A 26,350-nucleotide genomic window follows, 5' to 3' on the forward strand; every position below is an offset into this window, starting at 1 on the left:
GCTACGCAGAAAGAAAATGTTGTGAAAACGCTGGGAAGAGAACGTCATATGAAGGCACAGAGATACAAGACCAGGTGACAACAGAGACAAGAGATTGGAGTGATGCATCCACAAACAAAGGAAGACCAAGGGTTGCCAGCAACTACCAGAAGCTAGAAAGAAGAAAGGAAGTATCCCCCTAGAGCCTTCACAGAGAGCATGACCTTGCTGACACCTTAATCTCAAACTTCTAGACTCCACAACTATGAGAGGATACATTTCTATTGCTTTCAGCCACTCTGTTTGTGGTACTTGGTTATAGCATCCCTAGGAAACTAATATAGCTGGTGAGCAGTCAGGGAAAACACAGAATGGATAATAATACTTTATAGTTTCAAAATACAATGTCAATTGATCCTCACAACTACCTTGAGAAGTAGCAGGGCAGTTTATAGATAAGTAAATGGATGATCAAAAGTATTAGAGACTTGACAGAATGTGGCAGAAACAGACTTTGAGAGATGAGTCCTGTTCAAACACTCTGATCCTAGTTAGCAAAATGCTTCATCCTTTCTGAACCTTTTTGAAGTTTCCTTCCCCATCACAACTCCAACATCATCCTCTTACCTCCGGCAACTCAATTTCAGGAAGACCACTGATCAGTGAATTCTACTAACGTCACGTTTTCCAAGCTTATGCATTGTATAGCTTTAACTCTTATTACAGAAGGACCTTATCCTTCGGTGGGGAGGTTCAGGCACGTACAGTAGGTAAGAAAGACACACTGGGGAAAAACAGGTCATTCCCCTTTCTACAGTCATAGAGACAAGGCAGCAACCTATGCCACTCACTCCAGTTTTCACGGGCAATTTCAGCAGAAAGAAAATAGACCCAACCTAACTTTTCTCAGGTTACACAGTTCCTCAGTTTTAGAGTAAACAGGAATCCGATTCAATGTTCCTTCCATTAAACCACCTTGATTGTTCCTCCACAAACAGATCTGTAGATGCTACTAACTGCTTTCTTTTAGATTAAAATTAACTTTCAGCAGAATGACCACCAAATAAAAATTTGTCTGTACGTGTTCTTCTCTAAGGCATCAGTAGTACAGGCTTTGAAATCAGAAAGTCTTGGGGTCCAATTCTGGCTTGGCGGTGGGGCACTGGGAACATTACTTCGGTTCAAACACGTAAGGAGGTAACACCTACTTCCGGTATTTCTTGCGAAGAATAAATGATAGGCAAAACACCTGGCACAGCAAATTTTGTCCCAAGACTGCAGGAATCAAAGCTTTTGGGGTTGTGTCTTCTCTCAGCGTCGCCTGCAATGGAGAGGTTCAGACATCTAACCACGGAAGCTCTAGAAAGGTCCCCGGCCCCGTCGCCACTTGAGGGCGTGTCCGGAGGGAAGGACCGGGGGGTTGGCTCCGCCCCAACTCGGGGCACCCGGCGCGCCTGATCGCCTCGGTCCTCTGCGTCCCCCGCATCCAGATCAGCAGCTGCCTGCACCAGTACCTTCCTAGTCCCCGGGACGCGGGCTCCTGTGAGGGTTCAAGGCCCGACGCGGAGTGAGGCACAGCCAGGGACAGCCCGGGCCCCGTGCGCCGCGGCCACGCGAGGCCCCCGCCGTCGCCACCGCCCGCGCGCCGTCGCCCCGGCCCCGCCCCCCGAGAGCCGAGGGCTGTCGGCAGCCGAGGTCTGTCAGCGCGCATCTCCTTACCGGCTTGTTTCCTACCATGCCGCTGTACGAGGGCCTGGGGAGCGGCGGAGAGAAAACGGCGGTCGTGATAGACCTGGGAGAGGCTTTTACCAAGTGAGTGGCCGCGGCGCCAGCTGCTGTCGTCCCGAGGGGAGGGCGGGTAGCCGAGCCCCAGGCCCAGCCCGGGTCCTCGTCGCAGGCTCCGGAGGCGGCTTGTTCCGTCTCCAGTTCTTCCCCCAGGACCTCCGCAAATGACAGCCCTTGTTACTTGCACGGTGGGCGATGCAGATCCCGGGAATCCGGTGGAGCGGTCAGGTTCTGACTCCTAGAGAGGCCCAGGAGGCTTCGGGAAAATTGCCTTCATTGCCGCCCCGGTCGTCACCCCAAACTGAACGGACCCTTTGGGGTCATCTATGCAGGGGATGACAGCGATGACCTAGGCCCCGCTTATCTGGCTTTATCTGCTTAGGGAGGTGGCAACCGAACTGTAATGCTTGGTGACGACCTCCGTTATTAAGCATTTATTGAAAAGAGATGCTATTGGTGTTGGAAATTCAAATATGTTTAAGACAGGGCTACTGCTTCCCAAGAGTAGGAAGTCGAATTAGGAAGGCTAAATGCATGAAAAACTGAAACCCTATAGATAATTCTCTAGAGAGTCTTCGTTGCTCCCACCCACCAACTCTTAGATTAGGAAATTTAACATTTTAAAAGGCAACTTGTAAACGCTAGAGTAGTGGTTCTCAACCTTTTGGATGGCATAGATCCCTTTGACGACCGAAAGAAAGCCACAAATACACAAACCTTAAAATATTTGCACACAATTTCAGGGGTTGGTGGACCATCGCAGTGGTCCTTGGATTCCAGATTGAGAGCCCTTATACTGCGCTCAAGAAAAAGGAACGTGACAGCCAGAATTGCATCTTCTATCTGAAATGGAAACGTTTGAAAAAATTTTGTATATCTCTGAACAGTGCCTGACATGTAGTATGTATTTAATAACTATTTGTTGAACAAGTGGTCAAAAGAGCCTATTTAAGAATTGGAGAGAATTCCCTGGCTCTCCAGTGGTTATGACTGGGCATTTTCACTGCCGAGGGCCAGGTTCAATCCCTGGCTGGGGAACTAAGATCCCACAAGACGCCCAGTGCTGCCAAAGAAAAAACAAAAACAAAAACAAAACAGGAGAATTGGACTTCAGGTGCTCCAGAATTGGATTAAACATAGCCCTTAGTTCATGATATTCTCTTACTGTTCTAAGCAAGATCCTCCCATAATTATATTTTTTAATTTATTTTTAAAGGTTTATTTAAATACCATAGTAAGTACCTTGAGGCTGACACCCAAAGATAATTATTTTAGGTATGTTGCGGAAATGAGAAATGGAACTACTATATAGGAGGACGGTTATTGACAAAGACAACAGGAGGGTGATAAGATGAGTTTATGCATCCTGGGGAATTTCAGGAGCACTGGTACAAGTCAAGTAAACATGGGGATGTGACTAAAAGAAGATGGAGAGAGCTATTTAGGAATAGGAGGAGAGCAGTACTGAAAACCAGACAGGACAAGAAAAGATAATATTAAGACTAAACTTACATGGCAATCCTTTTTTACAACATTTTTAGCAAAGTTCTGTTTTACGTGAAACAGAAATGGAAATACTTAAATACTCTAGAAAGGAGAATAGTTTTTTAAGAAGGATGAAATATTTTATGCAATTTAAAAAGTGATAGCAGTGAAGACTAACAACATGGGCAGAATCTTATGAATTCATAATGTGTGAACAGTGTGATTATAATTATGTCACATATGCATAGTTTAAAAACTAGACCAAAGGAAATGCATCAATATGGAAGCTAATATTAGAATGATGGAATTATGAGTAACATGAATTATCGGCATGAAGTCAGATAATGGAGTACAGATTCAGGACTGTAGAGATGTGTTACCTAAAATTCAAGTAAAATTAAAAACAGAAAAGTAAATGCTACCCTAAAATAATACACTGGTTTATTTCACTGTCACTAATTTGAAACAATTTTATTTTTTACCTTTAATACATAATTATGAATAGATGGTATTAACTTTTCCTTAGTTTTTTTGTCCCTTTGAATACATCAGAGATGTTTCTAGATGTTTTTGTGACCACTGCTTTGGAAAAAATACAGAAAAACTTGTTTCTGTGACAAATGTATAAAAAGAATGTTATAATAAGTTGAATTGTTTCAATTTTCTATTTATTTGTAGGTGTGGATTTGCTGGAGAAACTGGTCCAAGATGCATAATTCCTAGTGTGATAAAAAAAGCTGGCATGCCTAAGGTAATTTTTTTTTAATAACAAATTAACAAAATAAATACTGTACTGTAAAATATTTTTAAATGTGACTTTAAGTAGGATTGATTAGAACAGTGCTAAATGTATAGCTTAGACTGTATTCCAAGAAAACTTTTTTGATTCTTTATTTAGGTTTAATTTTTCATACCATAAAATTCACCTATTTTAAGTGTGCGATTCAGTGATTTTTAGTAAATATATCAAGTTGTGCAGGCATCACCACAGTTCAGTTTTAGAACATTTTTGTCATTCCAGTAAGATTGCTAATGCCTGCTTATCGTTAATCCCCATTCCCACCCCGAGCCCACCACGGATGTTCTTTGTCTTTATAGATTTGCTTTTTCTATTTAATTTATATAAATGAAATTATATAACATTAAGAGAAAGTTTTTGAGCTCAATAAAATAATTGCCTGAGCCTTGTAATGTAATTATAGAATCATTTTATTCTTACCCTGTTCAGAATATGAGCCAGGTCCTCATTTCTTTATCGGTAATTCAAAAGACCTGTGAAAAACACATTTTTTAAAAGAAAGTCCTGCCAAAGTTAATTTTGCAGAGTAGGAATTGTAGAACAATAGAAAGAATAATTTTACATGCCATAAAATTTGCCTGTTAAAATCAAATACAGATTTTTCTACCATAACTTAGTATTTGCATTCCTGAAAAACCTCTCCTTGATAGCAAACAAAAACAGGTTTTGGGGAAAAATAGGTTGGGGTAGATTATTTAAAACCCATGGAACTTTGTAATCCGAGCATTAGCAAAAACAAAAATTAATACCTCAGAAAAAAATTGGAATAGCTTTGAGTTGCGATTGAGTGTGGCTGGAAGCTCTCTTGGGGATATTTAAAATAAAATGAAATAATTGAAACTGTTGGTTGGTGGGTGCTGAGACAATGCAGATACAAAAGTGAGCTCTGAGCCTCTCTGGCTATTGTTAAGGGGGGACCAGGAAGAAATGCAGCCCAATAAAGAGTCTTGAAAGGGTCCACTCTGGTACGGGAGCCCCTGGTACATGGGATCATTTAAACTTTTTAAAAATAGATCTGAAAGAATGCTGATTTGTGTGACCACTGAGTTGATGACTTTCTTTACCTTGATGAAGGTTATAACTCTGCTATCATCATTTCAGCTCCTCTTGCCTAATATGAACTGTACAACCTTCATATTATATAGACATTATTCCCTTATTTAACAAATATGAACATATTTGTTTTCATAAAAGCACATGTTGGAGCAGGATACAGTAAATGGAGCCCTTGTGATGTGTTAGTGTTGACTTAGCACCCATGGTTTGGTAGTGTTTACTTTAGTGCTAATGGTGCATGTTTTCATTTTTGCCATACATATTTATGAGCTGTTTACTTTGTTCCTGGCACTGTATCAGTTGAAGGAGGATATATCATAAGCAAGCCAGAGGTAGTTCTTGCCCCATGGAGTTTGTAGTCTAATGGGAAGGTAGACATTTTACAAGTAATTAAGTGGGGTGATATTACAAAAGGAAAAGTGTCAATGCTTTGGGAGTAAATAACAGGGACTGAACCAAGTCTGGAGTATTTGAGGAAGCCTTTGATGCCTTTTAATTGATGCTGCTTTTTATCGGTGATGCCAAAATAATGTCAGATGGAAGAAAAATGTGATGAGCACAGCTCTTTACTTACTGTGGACACAGATTTTTATTCCATAAACCAAAACATTTTGTCATCTTGGACATGCCAGTTCTTAAACATTTCTAATTTAAGTGATTAATCTATTTTTGATGTTTGTATCTATTCTCAATACAAATTGCTTTTGACTTATTACCAGAAAATCCATTAGAAAAATAAATAAGCATGTTTTAGTTTGAGATTATTTTATGATTATAAATTAATAAATCATTTTAATTTTTTATAGCCTATTCAAGTTGTACAATATAATATCAATACAGAAGAATTGTATTCCTACCTAAAGGAATTCATCCACATACTGTATTTCAGGTAAAATGCAATTGTGTTTTTTTCCCCCCCAGCTTTTCCTAGTGCTCATCATACTGATATTTGGTTGTATTATTTCTAATGCAAAAAAAAGGTTAATTTCCGTTGCCATTTTAACTTTCTTATTTTCAATCTTTTCAAAAATATATTTGAAGACTAGGAAACTAGCAAGCATAAGGAAATATTGAAAATAAGTCAAATGTCCATTAATAAAGGGGATTGGATAATTTAATTATTGTACATACATATAGTGAAACACTATATTGTCATTTAAAAAGTTGTGTATCTTTATGTACTGATACAGAAAGATGTCTTAGATATTCTGATAATTAAAAAAAGCATGTTGCAGAACAACATCTATGGAATGAATATTTCTGTTAAAATATATGCATATACGTACACAATAATGAAAATCTATAAACTGCTGTAAGTGAAAGTTTCTGGGTAGTAGAGGTATATGGTATTTTTGTACTTTCCACGTTATAAGCTTCTATAATATTTGGAGTCTTGTGAGCATATAATACTTTTGTAGCTTAAAAAAAGAAAATATCTTTTTAATGGCTCAAGTTAGTATTCATAATAGGCTATAGTTTTTGTTTTCTGAGATAAATGAGTTAATAAATGTAAATTTCCTGACACAGTGCATGGCATGTAGTAAGAGGTCAAAAATGTTATCTTTCTGTGGCATATATATTGATATATACCATGGAATACTACTCAGCCATAAAAAAACCCAGAAATTTTGCCATTTGCAGCAACATGGATGGATTTGGAGGGCGTTATGCTAAGTGAAACAAGTCAGACAGAGACAGACAAACACTATATGATATCACTTCTTTGTGGAATCTAAAAAATACTACAAACTAGTGAATATAACAAAGAAGAAGCAGACTCACAGATATAGAGAGCAAACTAAGGGCTACCGCGGGCAACATAGGGGTGAGGGAGTGGGAGGCACAAACTACTGGGTGTACGATAGGCTCGGGGCTGTATTGTACAACACAGGGATAGAGCCAATATTTTGTAATAACTATAAATGGAAAATAACCTTTCAAAATTGAATAAAAAATTTAAAAACATTTAAAAATTTAAAAAATGAAAACGTTATCTTTCACGGATAATAAAATGAAGATGTCTTTTTGTTGTAAAGCTTCTTAAGTGAAGGTGGTACAATTTCTCTAATCTTAACAAACTGCATTATGTACCAGAATAAATACAAACTTTTATTTACTTTTAAAAACAAAACTATCACTTTTCAGGCATCTATTGGTGAATCCCAGAGACCGCAGAGTTGTGGTTATTGAGTCGGTATTATGTCCTTCCCACTTCAGAGAGACACTCACTCGTGTTCTTTTCAAGTATTTTGAGGTACCTGTTTTTTATGTTGTTGTTTTTAGTAGGTACTCAAAGCTTAAACTAAAAGGTCCTCATTTTATTTCCTTCATTGGAAAGAGGAATTGGATGACAAAATAAATTGAATCCTCTACAAATTGACTGTTTATTTTCTTTCTTTGTGTGGTTATTTCATGCGTATTAAGCATTTCATCTAATACTTAGATAATTGAAGGTGTCTTTTTATTGCTGTTTCTCTTGTTTGTTTATTTTAGTACAGGTTTTAAGTTTTGGGACTTTTTTCTGAAATTAAAAGTTATATTCTGTGCTGTGAAGTTAATGATGTTTTTCTTCCAGGTCTTTCTAGTTTTCATTGTTTAGTTATGCTGACTGTTCTAAATTCTCCAATTCTTTCATTTTAGGCTTTAAATTCCCATTAAATGGAGTATTCAAATAATGTCTCCCATAGAGTAAGTGGGAAATGCCAGGAGTGACTCTTACATCTTGATATTAGTTATATTACTTGTAGCTTTCATTTTATAGGAGTCAAGATTATTTTAAAGACCAAAATTATGACTTAAATGATTACATTTCATAGTAGGCCAGAATCTTTATTATTTAACTTTTTAAAAAAATCTTTGCCTTAGGAATTTAGAGTTTTTCAGCAATTTAGAAGAGTGTATAAAATGTGTATAATATATAAGAAATTAAGCACATGTAAATGTAATTTTCATATATTCTGCTGAACACAAAATATATCAAAAATGACAATGTATTTATGAGATAAGGGCAGTTAATATTTCTAAGTTATAATTTAGTAAGACAGGCACAGAGAAACAGGTTACATACCCTCCTGTACTTACTGATGTCACTAATTCAGGAATTTGGTTTGCAATAGGGAGAACACAAAACACAGCAGGAAGTCACTTTAGCTCTTACCTGAATAAAATAGATGATTTTCTGTATTTTTACTTGAATTTAACGTTTTAGTTATATTTATGTTAGTATCCTTATCTGGTATATAACCAGAATACCTGCTGTACTTAGATAAAGGAAATATAGCCATTATTTTGTTTGCCACTTGGTTATTGTGGACTTCCATATTTTGATTGAATATTTACCTGATATTTGGGATGTCACCAGATCTGGCAAATTTTCACTGAAAAATGTCACTTAGAGCTAAGGATTTTTGTAGTTCTTCAATTTAATTTTAACTGCTATATTATAATATTTTTAGAATATAGTTCATATTGTGAACTTTGTGAATGAGGACAATCAAGAATTCTTTTTCTCTATTTCTATTTTGATGATAAAGGCATCTCTTTATTTTTTAAATTTAGCATCTTCCTTTGAATGTATGTTTCTGGACCTCTTCTTTTATCCTTTTCAGTTTTCCCTCCAAAAGAGAGAGAACTGAATTAATAAAAATGCTTCATAATTGTCATTTCAGAATGAAAAGACTTAGAGAACTTACAGAGTGTTTCTATTTATTACAGTGTATTTTGTTTATTGTGTAAATTCAAATAAATCAACTAATTCTTAATTTAGTGCCATAAAATGGTTGAGTAGGTATCATAATTATGAATTTTTTCAAATATATTTGAAATGTAAGGGAAACACCTTCAACTACCGACATTCATTCTGGTTTTGTTGTTGTTGTTTTGGATTTGTTGTTTTCTAGGTTCCATCTGTCTTGCTTGCTCCAAGTCATCTAATGGCTCTTCTTACACTTGGGATAAACTCTGCCATGGTCCTGGATTGTGGATATAGGGAAAGCCTGGTGTTACCTGTATCTTTTTTGTAAACCAACTAATTTTGCAGTTTTTACTCTACTTTAGAATAATTAGGCTTACTACAAATTGTTTTTATTGCATCAAGCTATTTTGGGTTATCATGTACAAATATGACATATGTGGAAAAAATTCACAGGATTGTGAGACTTAAATTTACTTTTTGTAGAAATTGTCATTATGACTTGGTCCCAGTATAAACTCCAGAGATCAGACCTATTACGTTCAGTTTTCAAGAGGAACATCAGCTAATTAAGATGTGTCAAAAAAGATGGGTAGGATAGTCAAGTTCTAAGAAAAGATCATATGAAGAATAACTGGAAACAGAAATGAGAAAGTTAGGGACTTCCCTGGCAGTCCAGTGGTTGAGACTTTGCCTTCCAGTGCAGAGGGTGCGGGTTCTATCCCTGGTTGGGGAGCTAAGATCTGACATGCCTCACGGCCAAAAAGCCAAAACATAAAACAGAAGCAATATTGTAACATTCAATAAAGACTTTAAAAATGGTCCACATCAAAAAAAAAAAAAAAAAGGCAGATGTAGATTAGTGGTTACCAGGGGCTAGAGGGAGTGTAGAAAAATAAATAAATAAAAACTAAAAAATTTAAAAAAATAAATGAGAAAGTTAAATCAAGAAAAGATAAAACTTAAATGGCAACGTGAAATCTGCCTTCAAATAGCTGAAGGGCTCACTGTGGAAAAGTAAATAGATTTTTTTTTCTCTCTATTTCCTGAGGCTATGATGGGGGCAGTATGACAGCTAAACTTCTTTCTAGTTGTATGATTTTGGTCAAGTAGCTTAATCTCTTTTGGGCTCAGTTTCCTCATCTGTAAAATGGGAATTATAACAATTCCACCTCATAGGGGCATTGTGTGACTTGAGTGAGATAATGTATGTAAAATATTTAGCATAAGACCTAGCACATAAATTGCACAGTAAGTGCTGTAGTTTTTATATCATTTGCCATTGGGAAGAACTCCCTAATAATTTAAGCTGTTCCAAAATGAAATTACTGACTATAAACTGGTCCATTCCCCATCATGAGAAGAATTTAAGTAGAGTATAGGTAAACATCTCTTAGAAATGTTACAGTAGACATTTGCTACATTTGAAAAGGAGTTTGAAGTACATAAATGCAAGACTCTTGCAATTTTGAGACCTATGTGTGTATTTATTAGAAGAAGTACTCATGGGAAGGAAATCAAGAATCATTAGCTCCTAAAGAACTAAATTAAGCAATAGCTTTTTTAAATATAGAGTATTTTGTGTGTTAGTCTCATAACAACCCTGCAACAAAAGTATTATTCTCTTCAATATATGAATAAGATGATTGAAAGTTGAGATGGTAGTTGACCCAAGTTAATAGAAGTGTATAGCCAAGATATAAACCCATGTTTGTCTCCAAAGCCAGTGCTCTTACCAATATACTTTTTTCTTTTTCATAAATAATGTACTTATGAAACATCAGCAAAAACAATATGTAAAATAAGGTAGCAAACCCACAGTACAGTATTGTCCACTGTCCTCTCAGCTCTGATAGAAATACAGTGTGAGACATACGTAATTTAAAATTTTTCTAAGAGCTACAAATTTTAAAAGTTCAAATGAAAGAGATGAAATTAGTAGTGTATTTTATTTAGCACAATGTATTAACAATACTATCATTTCAATATATAGTCAATATAATAAATTATAATGAGATATTTTACAGGTTTTTTTTTTTATTACTACTAAGTTTTCTGTGTTTGCTGTGGAGGTTATTCTTACAACACATCTCAATTCGGACCAGCCATATTTCAAGTGCTCAATAGCCACATGTGGTCAGTGGCTACATTGTTGGACACCCAAGCTCTAACAAATGAATTCTGTGTGTGTTTGTATATATGTGTGTATGTATATGTTTAACTGTTTTCTTTGGAAAAGGAAAAAGACTCTTTGATTTTTCTGTAACTCTTTTTAAAAAAAGAAATAAGAATTTGCCAGTCAAGCTGATTTAGAACAATAATGCAGAGGTGAGGAAAATACTGAGGGAAACACATTTTACCTCCTAAAATAGTAATACCCTTGACTACCTTATAGATATATGAAGGAATCCCAGTACTAAATTGTTGGGGAGCGCTCCCCCTAGGAGGAAAAGCTCTTCACAAGTAAGTTTCTTGGCATTTAGCACATTTGCTTCACCTGTGCCAAAAAAAAAAATGCAAATTTTTTTACAGTGATCAATAGAGGACTTGTAGTATGGACATTTAATGTTATTTATTCCATTCTTTACTAGCCTTGAGTATATTCATCTTTTAAGGGTAAAACCACTTTTATTTAAAGCATCATGATCTGTTATGAAGTAAAAGTATTAAATAAGAAAAGGATATCAGTTGCATTATTGTAATTCCAGTGACTTTTTTTTTTTTTTAAATCTTCAGGGAGTTGGAAACTCAACTATTGGAACAATGTACTGTTGACACAAGTGCTGCTAAAGAACAGAGCCTTCCCTCTGTGATGGGTAAAATCATTATAAACTTTGAGTGGTTTACATTCCCTTTTCGTTCAACTCATTTTTTTCCCCCCATTGCATAGTTATTCTCTTTTTCTCACATCACTGTGATGACATGGCTCCAATTATAAGGTCATCATTGAGCTGTTAATCACCAAATCCAGTAGCTGAATTTTATTCATTCTTTCCAGAACTTTTGACATTATGGATTATCATATACTCCTTTTTTAAAAATTTTATTGAAGTATAGTTGAATTACAATGTTGTTAATTTCTGCTGCATAGCAAAGTGACTCAGTTATACATATATATACTTTTTTCATATTCTTTTCCATTATGATTTATCACAGGATATTGAATGTAGTTCCCTGTGCTATACAGTAGGACCTTGTTGTTTATCCATCCTATATATAATAGTTTGCATCTGGATTATCATATACTCTTGATATTATCTCTTCCCTTGGCTTTCAGGACTTTTCTTCCTTTATGGTTTTCTCTTATTTCTCCAAGTATTCCTTCTTAATTTCCTCTGCTCTTGCTTTCTCTGCTGATATTCTTCTAGGGATTTATTTTTTGTTCCTTTTTTTCCTCCTGCTGTCTTTTTAAAAGTGATCTCTTGTGTTCCCATAACTTCAGCTACATCAGTATGCTGTTGATTCTTAAGTGTATCACTGGGCCCAACCCTTCTTCTAAACTTCATATTCATATTTCCAATTGATTACTAGATATAAACTAGGCATCCCTCTCGACACCTCAAACTTAAGACTTCCAGAAGTAAATACGTTATCTCTTTCCCTAAATTCATTTTAACAAATCATGGTTAGATAAAGATAATATCTTACTGAGCTCCCATTTTAGATAACTGAGAGTTTATCAGTCCTTTCAATTCTCCCTCAGAAATCTCTTTTTCATCTCTTTTTTTCTGTCCTTCACAACACAGAACATCTGAAAACAAAGACGTTGTCAACTAGGCCCTCATTGCTTCTTGCTTGGATTATTACAGGAACCTACTTTTTGGACCCATTTAGTCTATTTCACACTGTTGGCAGGAATAACTTTCACAAAATTAATCCTATTACATTGCTCTTTTGCTTGAGAATTTTTGCTGGCCCCCACAGGTTAAAATCCAAATTATCTGTTTGATATGCATGTTTCTTCACAATCCAACTTTATTCTACCTCTTAGCTTTAACTACTAAACTCAACCCTTTGCACCTTATTTCAGCTACAGTAAATTTCGTACATCTTCCTGGCACCGTTGTTCTTCGACAACCCTGTGCCTTCATTTATACTATTTCTTTACCTGGGATGTTTTTCTTTACCTATTTGGGTTTTTGATCCCCCTACATGACTCAACTGAAAGGTCATCTTAATTGTGAAACCTTCCTCATTTTCCCTAAGCAGAATAAATTGCTCCCCTCTCTGTTACACCCTCAGCAGTATTTATTATAGTACATATAACAGCCTCATTTACCTGATAACTGTTTCCCTCAATAGACTTTGAGAATCCCTGTCTTATTTATTTTTCAAGTGCCTGGGCACTGAATAAATGTTGGAAAGAGAAAGGTGGGTTGTTAGGACATTTATCCTTGCATATATTGTTTTCCTGTTGTTCTTTAGGTAGTTAAGATAATAGCACATTCTTCATTTTGTAGATCAGATTATTATTTATTTTTCTATTCCAGATAAACTTTGTTACCTTTCTGGTATATCATGATGACAGTTAGTTAATAAAAGATATCCAAAGATAATAAGTTTAGTGTAGCATCCCAAGTTTGTTTTCTTTTTTTTTTTTGTGGCCACGCCACGGCATGCGGGATCTTAGTTTCCCGACCAGGGATCGAACCCATGCCCCCTGCAATGGAAGTGCGGAGTCTTAACCACTGGACTGCCGGGGAAGTCTCCCAGATGTTTTTAATAAAGCTCTTCACTAAAACTATGACATTTCCTTAAAATTCTAAACTGTATGTTCTTGGACATCCCTTTCTTTAACCAACTGTCTTGGACTCTGATTCTAATCTTTCCCTCTCATACGCCCCAAAAATCTTGAGTCTGCAATCCTAGTAATTGAGGAATTAAATCATATCACTGTTTGCTGAAGGATCCACTTAGGAGGATCAGAAATGCAAATGTATTTTAAATATCTCTTGTCGAGGTCCTTAGCAAAGATTAGATATAAGTCTTACATATACTCGGATATCCTTAAGTGAACTTTGAATGAGCCTCTTTCATTTAGTATTTAGAACCTAGTTCCAAAAAAATGAATATACTAACTTAAAACTTACAAAGACTAACCTAAGTACATTGATTTGAAAAGTGTACAGTTGAAAAGTAAATTATATATAAAATATTATACTTCTTATTCTCCTAAATTAGCTGAAATTTAAATATGATTTTTCAAAGCCAGAGCCAGTGAATGCCTCTTATTTCTACTCCTCATTTGCAAAGTTTAAATGGCTGTGATTATTCCCTAAGATTGAAAAGCCCCTTCCCAAAGCACCATCTACGCCCAGCTAAAATAAGCCCTTTATTTTGAAGCCTGCCTTCCATGTTGCCTAAAGAAAACTGTTTTTCATACTACCAAATGTCTCTGGCACATGTTGGAATTTATTTGAATATTCCTAGAGAGAGTTTAGCACATGTGAAATGTTATGGTTTTTAGCACTTACTCTTAAATTTGTAGGTTCTTATAATCTAGTTACATTTCTCTTATCTATTCATAGCCAGATTTAAATCATTTTGGAAATCTTTATCCCCCTGTGAGATAAATTTTAACATTTAACAATAGGAATCTTCAAACTTTTTGATCACACACTGGCCACATCAGTAAAAAAGTTTTGAGCATGTACCTGCAATACATATTTATGTCTATATTTATAAACTATATGTGTATCATTATTACTGTATTACAAAACACAAAAGTAAGAATTTGGAAAGAAAAATATAATAAAGGTAAAATAATAATTCTAAAGCCATACTTACTAATGGTAAATTTTTTTTGCTCCCTCTCAGAAAAGCAGTGTGATTAAATATTGTTTATTATTTTTTAAAGGTTATGGCTTAACATTTTGAAAGTGTGGTATTAACTTTATCTTAATTCTTAGTTTCAGCAGCTGTCATAACGTAAAGATGTAGCTAACAAGATATGTAGCTCCAGATGGAAGAAGTGCCTGATTACCCTTATTAAATCATGATTCCTTTTGTAGCTATAAATTTCTGTCTTCATTGATATAAATAATTTGTTCTTACAGATCAATCAGAATATTTTTACATACTTAACAATGAGTTTAAAATTCTGAGTTTAGAAGATTCTAAACTTAGAAAACGTTGTTTCTGAGTCTGACTTGGAAAACTAGATTTATTGACAACAAAATCACATAACAGTGGTAACATATGCAAATATTATCTTCTAAAGTCTTCCTGTATTATATAGGTTTCTTTGAATAGGTACTTTCTCACTCATTTTTTAAAATGTCACATTTACCTTGAAAAAAATTAAAAGTCTGTGTGTGATCCTTTTTACAAATATGTATTAGGTTAGCATGTCACTGACAGTCATTTATTATCACAGAAAAAATAAGCAAACTTGAAACTTCACTTTTTGTAAAAGAAAAGTAAATAGCTCATGTTTAAGCCCTACCATTTCTTCTAAGTACTTTAACACAGATAACCAGCAAATCTTTTTATGGTAGAAAATATTTTCTTGGTAAATTCCTATCTAGTGCCAATTATTCTATGATATTTTTAAGGTCTTATTTTTACCAAATTTATGAGTATTAGTGACATTCTTCAGCACCTTGTGCACATCTGGCTTCAACTTCCGTGCTTTGGCTTGGCTTCAAATGCTGAAGTTTCTTCCCTAAAAGCAAAGTTGATTTTTTTATTTGGCTTTTAAAAAATTATGGTACTTTTTAATTTTTTTTAGGTTGCTGAAATGGAAAATGGAAATGTGAATGCAATTTTACAGACTGTTTCTGCTTATAAAGTTCTGTAGTTCTAAATAAAATTTCTGTTTTAGGTTCAATTCCAGAAGGTATCTTGGAGGACATTAAAGGTAAACTAAGTTCCCATTTTTGTCCCCTTCATCATTAAGTATTCATTTGGAGGGCAAGTGTTTCTAAGTATTTACACAGATATAAAATATATTAAATTCATAATGTAATATCCTAAAAATATTTAACATTTAGGCTATGGAATAACGTAAATAAAATTTTGGTATTTCATCAGATTTATGGAAGCTTTTGGTATTCCGTTTTTTTTTTTTTTTTGGCCACACCATGCGGCTTGTGAGATCTTAGTTCCCCGACCAGGAATTGAACCCAGGCCCTCGGCAGTGAAAGTACGGAGTCCTAACCACTCGACCACCAGAGAATTCCCTTTTAGCATTACTTTTGATGTATTATTGAAGAAACTTCTCAATGATAGATAGAGTATAGAGAGTTACTAGGGAATTAGTAGTTTTCACAGTATGAATTAACAGTTACATTGCTTATGAAAGCCACTGATTTTATGTTGTTTAGCATTTTTTTAAGCTCTAGTATTTTAAAGGTCATTTTTATAAGGTCAGTCATTTTACTGACTTCAGAAATTCTACAGTTGGGTAAAGTATATTAGATTCACTTTAATAAGATATATTACTTCTCCTTTGCTAGAGTGTATTTTTATGATAATGTTTAAATTGAGTTTTCTGGTATTTCGATTCACTAAAAGGAAAAGCAGTTAAACTATAAAGTTCTTCATTACTGAAAGTGTCATGTAAAATTAATACTCTAGAATATTTAATAGAGAATTAGACAATAATGGATTTTAGAGTTAAATGGGACCTGGAGATAATCTGGTACAATTGGGTCCCTGAAATATTAAATGATTTGTTCAGTGTCACACAATAGGTAGGGTTAGACCTAGGGCTGCAAAATGGATCTTGTTCTTCATTATATTGCTTACTTATGTTGTATAATTACCTAAAATCTCTTCAGTTATTATAAAATTTCAGTCATTTGTACACGCTTATTGCAAAAGCTCAAATAATACAGAAATATCTCAAGTGAAATAGTTTCCCTTTCGTTCTTCCAGTCCTATCCCCCATGATGTAACAGTTGATAATTCCTTGGAATGTTTCTTTCCATATAGCTTCCATCTTGTGAAAAGATGTTTAACTTTCCCATTACCCAGGGAAACATCAGATTGGCAAAAATTTGAAAGATAGACATTTAGTATTCGTGAGATTATGGGAAAATTAATATATTGCTATTGGTAAGAATTGAAAACCTTTTTGGAAAGCATTCTGGCATATATATAAAAATTGAAAAGTGTGCATCCTATCTAAGAGGGTATGTTGAATGAAGTTTGGTGACTTCTTAATAAGGAATATCATATAGCTTTTATTTATTTGTTTTTTAAAATATTTATTTATTTAATTTTTGGCTGTGTCGGGTCTTAGTTGCGGCACACAGGATCTTTTGTTGCGGCGCGTGGGTTCTCTCTAGTTGTGGTGCACAGGCTTAGTTGCCCCTGCATTGCAAGGTGGATTCTTAACCACTGGACCACCAGGGAAGTCCCACCATATAGCTTTTTAAAAGGAGGAGCTAGATGTATTGATTTGGAAGGATATCCATAATGTATTAAGGGAAAAAGCATGTTGCTGAATAATATGTACAGTAGGAACCCGTTTCTATTAAAAACAAATATACAATACGTACACATACTCTTGCACGCTCATTTATATTAGTTACTTATGTAGTACCTACATTTTTTTCAATTATTTTAAAATCCTTAAGTGTAATTTATCTGTTCTTGGATTTTTAATTCAGTGAATTTGGTTTCCTTAAGGAAGAACACCTTCATATGCCAAGTATGTAAGATGTTGAAGTCTAAGTATTTACATTGCTTAGTTATGAGGACTTAAAGTATAAAATATGTAAGTAACTTGAGCACGTAGCTTACTGTCTAGCATATTAGCATATTGTAAACTCTTTTTTTTAAAATTGAAGTATAGTTGATTTACAGTGTCTCAGGGTACAGCAAACTGATTCAGTTATATATATTCTTTTTTTTTTTTTTTTTTTTGGCTGTGCCATGCGGTCTATGGGATCTTAGTTCCCCAACCAGGGATCAAACCCATGCACTGGGAGCACAGAGTCTTAACCACTGGACTGCCAGGGAAGTCCCCAGTTATATATATTCTTTTTCAGAATCTTTTCCATTATAGGTTATTACAAGATTTTATTGAATATAGTTTCCTGTGCTATACAGTTCTTGGCATATTGTAGATTCTTAACAAATATATTTTGAATTAGTAAACGAAAAGAATTTTGTATAATATATAAGTTTATGTCAGCATGTTTTGCAAGTCATTAATCAAATCATTAGTTTTCTTGCTCTCAACATCAATTTTTTTAATTAATTAATATATTTATTTTATTTATTTGGCTGCGTTGGGTCTTCATTGCTGCGCATGGGCTTTCTCTATTTGCGGCGAGCGAGGGCTACTCTTCGTTGCAGTGCACTGGCTTCTCATTGCAGTGCCTTCTCTTGTTGTGGAGCACAGGCTCTAGGTGCACGGGCTTCAGTAGTTGTGGCACGCGGACTCTAGCGTGCAGGCTCGGTAGTTGTGGTGCATGGGCTTAGTTGCTCCGTGGCATGTGGGATCTTCCCAGACCACGGCTGGAACCCATGTCCCCTGCAATGGCAGGCGGATTCTTAACCACTGAGCCACCAGGGAAGTCCCTCAACGTCAATTTTGTCTCTACTTGAAAAAATTTTTTATTCCTTACCTATTGCTGAAAATAATTTGCACCCACTTATTATAAAAGGTATTTTGCAACAGAAGTAATCTTTAAAAGAATAAATGTTCAAAGTGAAAAAAAAGAAGATATAGTGTGCAAGAGGGAGAAAATAATCATGCCAGAAAACCCTAAACTAAGGAGTGTTACTGTAACTAAGACCAAAATTTAGCTTTGTGTTCTGACCAACCAACATTTTTAAAAAAGAATAGGATAGATAAATAAGATTAGCTATAAATCAATCTGGTTCAAAGAGATACGCTGTTCAATTAGAATGGCTACATTTTCATGATGCTAAAATTTATTTTTATTATGGTACTCTTTATACAAGGAATATCAAAGAACATAAGTTTCCTCAAATGTGGTTTTGTTTTTTTTTAATGTGGCTTTGTGGAAGACGAACATGGAACATGTCTTATGATTCCTCAGTGAATGAAAAGTTTTTTATATGTGTATAAATTGTCATAAGCTAACTAAAGACGGAGATAGTTTATAAAATCGGAAGGAACAGATGATTAACATGTCCACTTGAATAGAATCGTTTTAACTGGGACATTGATTCAATCACAAACCATAACAATGTCTCCTTTTCTTTTAAGTGCGCACTTGCTTTGTTAGTGATCTGAAGCGTGGACTAAAAATCCAAGAAGCAAAATTTAATATTGATGGGAATACTGAGGTAAGCTAAAAATAAATGTATATTCTTTTTTCAGAGGTTGTAATTTGTATACTTATGCTTATGATATTTATATTTCAGCGTCCCTCACCACCCCCAAATGTTGACTACCCATTAGATGGAGAGAAGATTTTACATGTCCTTGGATCAATCAGGTTAGACCTTAATTTTTATGAGCAAAATAATGAACTAAAATAAATTTTTGGCCTTAATATTTGTATAAGCCTTTAGTATTATTGATTTAATAATTATGTGTTTTTCATTAAGCCTCATCCTTCATGATTATTTTTATTATTCAACTTTTTAATGTTTTAAAACTTAAAAAAATTTTTTTTTCTGTTCTTCAAAGTAATTCAGAATCAACCATTCTTTGAGATGGAGAATAAAGTATGATACTTTAAAACAGGAGTCATCAAACTTTTTCTGTAAAGGACCAAATGGTAAATACCTTAGGCTTGGTGGGCCATATGGTCTCTGTTGCAGCTACTCAGCTCTACAGTTGGAGTGCAGAATCAGCTATAGGCAATGTGTAAATGAGTGAGCATGACTTGTGTTCCAATAAAACTTTATTTGCAAAAACAGACAGTGGGCTGGATTTGGCTCGCAGGCCATAGTTTGCTGACTCCTGCTTTAAAACATTGTCTTGTTAGAAAGAATGCATTCTTCCAAATATACTAAATCTTTAGGACCAGTTAGTAATTCACCTTTTTATTATTCATTATTTGGTCTGATGATGCAATATAAGTTGTCAAGGACTTACATGATTATATTGGTAACAATGTAATTTTTGTTTATACCCAAGCTATATAAAATTTGTATTATAAAAGTTTCATCTGTAAAATATTAGATCAGAAGATGCACAGAAAAGAATTATATAAATATAGAAGATCCTGTTAGATTTTGAGATAATTAACGTAGAGGTTGAGATACTAGAAGGATGAACATAAATATACAGATGTTAAAGATAGTAGGTTGGGGAAACAAAAAAGTGAGAATGTAACACTTTTTGGCAGTAAGTTTTTATCGTTTTACCTTTTATTTAAGTTATATTCACTAATTTACTACTTAAAAATTTCTCCTGATTGTTTAGTGGAGCCCAGAATAAGAGAAGAAAATAAGTGTTTATTTTCTACCGTAATATTTCATTGCTTAAGTGATAATTGTTAAATTATGTCATTTCAATATCAAATTAACTGACAAAGATTTGGAAAAAGAAAACTGATGCTTTGTGAGTATTTAGCTCAACTGGTAGAAGCAGAAGTACGCAGGCATAGAGGCAAGTGGCTAACTAACTATGAGTGAGTGAGTGTTCAGCATACTGTAGACCTCAGTATACTGTACTAATGAAGTCGACACTTAGCAAGTAGGTTGAATATCAGGAAGAGAATTTTATGTTTTGAAAAAGATTCAAAAAAACTTTAAAGTAGTATGCATAGTATGGTCCCAGTTTTATTTTAAAAGATATTGTATGTATATGTATATTTATATGTATAGTTTTATATTGCATTGGTTAGGGTTCAGTTTGGTTACCAGTTATACAAACCTGAAAATAGTGGCTTCAACAAGATATAATTTATCTATCATTTAAAAGAAGTTCAGAGGTGGATAGTCCAAGGATGGTATAACTGCCACCAGTGACCCAAGCTTCCTTCCACCTATCATCTTTGAGGTGTAGCCCTTGTCCTTGGGGTCCAGGGTGGTTGGTGGAGTTAGCTACTCCATCCGTGTTTCAAGCATGCAATCCTAGGAAGGAAAAGAGAAAAATGCTTCCTCTCCTTTTAAAGGAGACTTTCTGGCAGTCCACATACTACTTTTGCCTCCATCTCATTGTCTGGTACTTAGCTACATCTAGCTGCAAGGGAGGCTGATAAATACAGTGTTTCAACTGGGGAGGGGCATTGTATCCACCTTATAGGAGTTTTATCTTTTTTTTATTTTCAAATAATTACAGATTCACAGGAAGTTGCTAAGATAATATAGAGAGGTCCCATGTACTCTTCACCCAGTTTCTCCCAATGGATACATCTTATGTAACTATAGTACAATATCAAAACCAGTAAATTGGCATTGGTGCAATGTGTATATATTGTTCTGTGTAATTGTATCACATGTAGATTTCCATAATCAGCACCACCACAATCAAGATATAGAACTATTCCATCACAACAAAGATCTTCCTTGTGCTACCAAAAATAACCCTAATAGTTCTATATCTTTTAATTTGAAAATGAACAGGCATATGAATATTTTATTAGGCAACTAGCCATCTTTGCCATGTATTGTTTTTAAAAACAGAGAAATACTTTGGGCTGGGTGGGGGAGGGTCTTGTTTGGTTTTAAATCTGTTGTATCACTACTGATCTGCTTGTTGAATTCTACCGACTATTACAGAATTCCGCTCCTTTTCTGTTATTAGGTTTAAGGTGGACAAAATATTTGTAAATCTATACATAATAATAGTTATAGCTAGTACTTAGGGAGTACCTCCTATGTGCCAGGCACTGTTCTATTAACTCATTGAATCTCTATCGCAACACCTGTGAGGCAAGTGCTATTATTTTTCTCATTTACAAATGCAAACACCTTGTGTTTTAACCATTACTCTACATTAATATAGTACTGGTACCTAAAAATATGTCAGTAGAACTAATGGTATGTACTATGTCATATTATGTGATGCCAACAAAACACTCTCTGTTTTTAATCTCATTAGAGATTCGGTTGTGGAAATCCTTTTTGAACAAGATAATGAAGAGAAATCAGTTGCCACTTTAATATTGGATTCCCTTATGCAGGTACTTTTATTTTGTAAAAGGTTTCAATTTATGAATACAGCCCTTTATAGAGAAATTTTTAAAATCATATTGTCTGTATTTTTAATTTTAGCCATTAGTTACATTTTTTAGCTTTTATGTGAAGTTTTATGGTTAATGAGTTTTACTTTGGCACTTACATATGGTACCCACAACATTTCAAACCCAGGGTAATATGTTCTATAGACACATCATGCATTTTTTCCATGACAACAATAACAGATTTTTATTTTGTACCTAGTATGGCTTGTAGTTTCTTCAAATGCAGGTTTGTGTAGTATTAAGTTTTTCATTCCACAAGGTATATGTCTCTTTTGTTTAATGACTGTGGGACCATAGAACTCCTGTAAAATACTATCACTTTGGGAGATATTGTCTACCTCTATGGCTCTACTTGGGGACTTTATGAAAAACATAACGTCATTGAAGGACTGTAACATTCCTGATGCTTAGAGAGAACTGATGTGGAAACATAATTTTTCTAAGAATGTTATCTTCCCACTCGATAACTGGCTCTGGATATAGTGGATATAGTACCTTAGAAAAATTAGGTTTCCACATGTTTTCCTTACTAAAAAAGAAACGAAAAGTTATTTCTTCTCATGTTCTTTGCTCAGCTCAGTCATTCTACCCTGAAAATGAGAATACTCCCATATTACTACTATATTCCCTGTGGAATTTAAAAGTCTACACTATTAGCATTTTAAATCTTTAAGGATTTATATAAGTACATGGTAATATCATCATGGGGTTTATTTGCCACCTGAAAAACTCTCTTGTTAAAGAAACCTTGCTGTGGCCCTTTTTGGGGGGCGGGATGAATTAGGAGATTGGGATTGACATATATACACTAATATTATAAAATAGATAACTAATAAGAACCTGCTGTATAGCACAGGGAACTCCACTTAGCTGTACAGCGGAAACTAACACAACATTGTACAACAATTATACCCCAGTTAAAAAAAAAAAAAGAAAAAAAAGAAAAGGGCTTTCCTGGTGGCGCAGTGGTTAAGAATCCTCCTGCCAATGCAGGGCACACGGGTTCAAGCCCTGGTCCGGGAAGATCCCACATGCCGTGGAGCAACTAAGCCCATGCGTCACAACTACTGAGCCTGCGTGCCACAACTACTGAAGCCCACGCGCCTAGAGCCCGTGCTCCGCAGCAAGAGAAGCCACTGCAATGAGAAGACCACACACTGCAACGAAGAGTAATCCCCGCTCGCCACAACTAGAGAAAGCCCGCACACAGCAGCGAGGACCCAATGCAGCCGAAGATAGATAGATAGATAGATAAATAAATAGATAAATAAATTAATTAACTAAAAAAAAGAAACCTTGCTGTGGCCCTTTTTTGTAATACAAATGATCACCTAATAATCTGTATATTTTCTTAAATTCAATCAAGCATTATTTGTAGTTAACTCTTTTTTTCTTTCTCTTTAATAACAGTGCCCAATAGACACCAGGAAGCAACTAGCAGAGAATTTGGTAGTCATAGGTGGCACGTCTATGTTGCCAGGATTCCTCCACAGACTACTTGCAGAAATAAGGTATTTGGTAGAAAAACCAAAATATAAAAAAACACTTGGCACCAAGACATTCCGAATTCATACTCCACCTGCAAAGGCTAATTGTGTAGCCTGGTTGGGAGGTAAGAATTTCTGTTTTTTCTTTTTTGTTTTTTTTGTGTTTTTTTTTTTTTTTGTCCATACCACGTGGCTTGCGGGATCTTAGTTCCCCGACCAGGGATCGAATCCAGGCACCCCAGCAGTGGAAGTGTGGAGTCCTAACCACTGGACCGCCAGGGAATTCCCAAGAATTTCACTTTTAAAAATAATGATTATATAGTAATTGGTTCCTGAATGACATTACTAATGGTTATATTAGAATAGATGATTCATTGTTTGAAATTGTGTACGTAGTAAACTAATAGAACTATTAAATAATTTTCTTTGAACATTTACTTTTCCTTAAATTATTAGTTTTCAGAATTATATACTTATTTCTCTTATCATTTGCACTTCTATTTTTTTTTTAGTGAACTCTGTTCAATTAAAGTCATCCCACATAATGATAGTGATAGCTATGCATTTATTTTAATTATGCGACCATTGCTTAAAACACTTGTTTTAGTTCCTTACAAAGCTAATTTGTGAGCCGTATATGAAAATTGATCTCTTTGTTTTATAATTACACTATATTTTGTGACTGAGTTTATTGAATGTTTTAGGAAATGATAGTTTTATTGAAATAAGGCAATAGCCAAATAAAGAGACTACTTTGAAGAAAGAACAATCATGGATGTGTATATCTGTAAGTTCTGATATGTGTCTTATGATGCAGTTACAGCTCATAGGTATCAGGATCATTTAGAGAGAAAAACCAAGTCTTGAGATTTTAAATTGATACATATTATATTTCTTGTAAAGTAGAATTTGGTCAAAATGTAAATTTGATCTAGGAAGAATGGATTTAGTCACCAAGTTATTTTTTTGAAACTGCCTTGTGGGTCTTTATAAGGTCTTCAGCATAGACTCTTAGGATATTATGGTTGGCTTATTGAGTTTTGCACTGCTGTTTTTTTACTGACATATAATCTTAGAGTGTGGCAAAGAAAACTAAGATTGTTATTTATTGTGTTTACACAGAGTTGAAAATACTTTCCACCTTACTCAACCTCACTCTCCCTGCATTTAAACACAGTAATACTTATCATTTTCACTATAATGTAGTTTACGCCATTTAAGTTATTTTCAACACAGGAGTTATGGCTTACCCTGTTTTTCAAAATACAGGATATAGAACAACTTAACCGGAATTAATTTGAAGACTGTGAATATGCATTACTGAATTTTACCTATTCTCTCTTGTCATATAATGAAGTGGATGTATGTGTACATAAAATTTTCCAGTAAAAGTTTTCATATCAGCTATAAAAATATGTTTACCACACAGGAGCTGTTTTTGGAGCACTGCAAGACATACTTGGGAGCCGTTCAGTCTCAAAGGAATATTATAACCAGACAGGCCGTATACCTGATTGGTGTTCTCTTAATAACCCACCTTTGGAAATGATGTTTGATGTCGGGAAGGCTCAACCACCTCTGATGAAGAGAGCATTTTCCACTGAGAAATGAAAGTTTGATTAAAATTCAACTTTGCTTCATTTCAAATATCTCATCAATTACAAGCAAACTGTACAAAGTATATAGGATGGTGTTAGAGAAGACTTTAGTAGAAGTGAAAGCGTTTCTGTAATTATACTTCACATTAGTATTTAATCATTTTGCCTTTGGTGTAATGGTAGAATGGTAGCTGATACTTATTGAAATTAGTTGTATTTATATCAATAAAATATAGTAAAGCAGTTAATTTTGGAAGTTTGTTACATAGTTCATTTTTCAAAAAGAATAAAAACATTGTCCCTCCACAATTCACATAATCTGTCCTGGGCATTGGAGACTTCATTAATTTCATTGTGTTCAACAATTATTTTATTTAAAGAATAATGTTACCATTTCCAGTTATTTCAAATATTAACATGGGTCTATGTCTTAAAATCCTTTTGTTTTGGTGTTTGTGTCCATGTTATAATAATGCTACTTTTGGGCTGAGAATGTTGGGTAGCATAGTTAAGCATTTGGTAAGGAAAATGGGGAAATGTTCACTTTTTAACTTTACAGTTTATTTTATGAATTTCTAAGAAAAAAGATATTTCATTTTTATGCGGAGATACTCATTTTATGCATTTTTATGAAACTGCTTTATAAACATGTATTCATAATGTCTTTAATCTTCTCTTTTGTGCTTTTTATCTTCTAAGGCAGGGGTTCTTTGCAATATGTACTCAGTCATTATTTAATTTTTATTTTTGTTTGTTTTTCTTCCTTTGTTTTTAATGAACTGCCTCTTACTAGAATTTTGCTGGTTTCATTCTTTCTAAGTACCTGTGAAGATGGGAAATATATGCATATGTATGCTCATAGTCCTGAAGACCGAGTATGAATTTATACATTTTCTAGACTATATATCCGAAGTCCATTTTTACTCATAGTTTAATCATTTTGATTGTCCTTTTTCTGGATCCTTCCTACTTTTGCTATATGCTTTATGTATGAAGATACCAACACCAAGTCACACTTGAAAGAGCTGGTTCCTGGCATTAAGAATAGGAAAGGATTGGGGCTTCCCTGGTGGCGCAGTGGTTGAGAATCTGCCTGCCAATGCAGGGGACACGGGTTCGAGCCCTGGTCTGGGAAGATCCCACATGCTGCGGAACAACTAAGCCTGTACACCACAACTACTGAGCCTGGGCTCTAGAACCCACGAGCCACAACTGCTGAAGCCTGTGCACCTAGAGCCCGTGCTCCGCAATAAGAGAAGCCACCGCGATAAGAAGCCCAGGCACCACAACAAAGAGTAGCCCCCGCTCGCCACAACTAGAGAAAGCCCGTGCGCAGTAACGAAGACCCAACG

At 34.8% G+C, this 26,350-nt stretch overlaps 1 protein-coding gene across 1 annotated transcript; it reads left to right on the top strand.

The window, feature by feature from the left end:
* Nucleotides 1–1,636: 1,636 nt before the first annotated feature.
* On the top strand, nucleotides 1,637–26,350 carry ACTR10 (actin related protein 10). The gene is made up of 13 exons (XM_061182609.1): nucleotides 1,637–1,791; nucleotides 3,928–4,000; nucleotides 5,911–5,993; nucleotides 7,250–7,358; nucleotides 9,004–9,111; nucleotides 11,191–11,258; nucleotides 11,532–11,611; nucleotides 15,619–15,654; nucleotides 18,982–19,061; nucleotides 19,140–19,213; nucleotides 21,772–21,853; nucleotides 23,324–23,525; nucleotides 24,830–26,350. Exons 1-13 carry the CDS (start codon nucleotides 1,715–1,717, stop codon nucleotides 25,009–25,011), a joined length of 1,254 nt encoding a protein of 417 aa, XP_061038592.1. The 5' UTR covers nucleotides 1,637–1,714; the 3' UTR covers nucleotides 25,012–26,350.

Source organism: Eubalaena glacialis, chromosome 2, assembly GCF_028564815.1.
Source record: "Eubalaena glacialis isolate mEubGla1 chromosome 2, mEubGla1.1.hap2.+ XY, whole genome shotgun sequence".
In the NCBI taxonomy this organism is placed as follows: Eukaryota; Metazoa; Chordata; class Mammalia; order Artiodactyla; family Balaenidae; genus Eubalaena; species Eubalaena glacialis.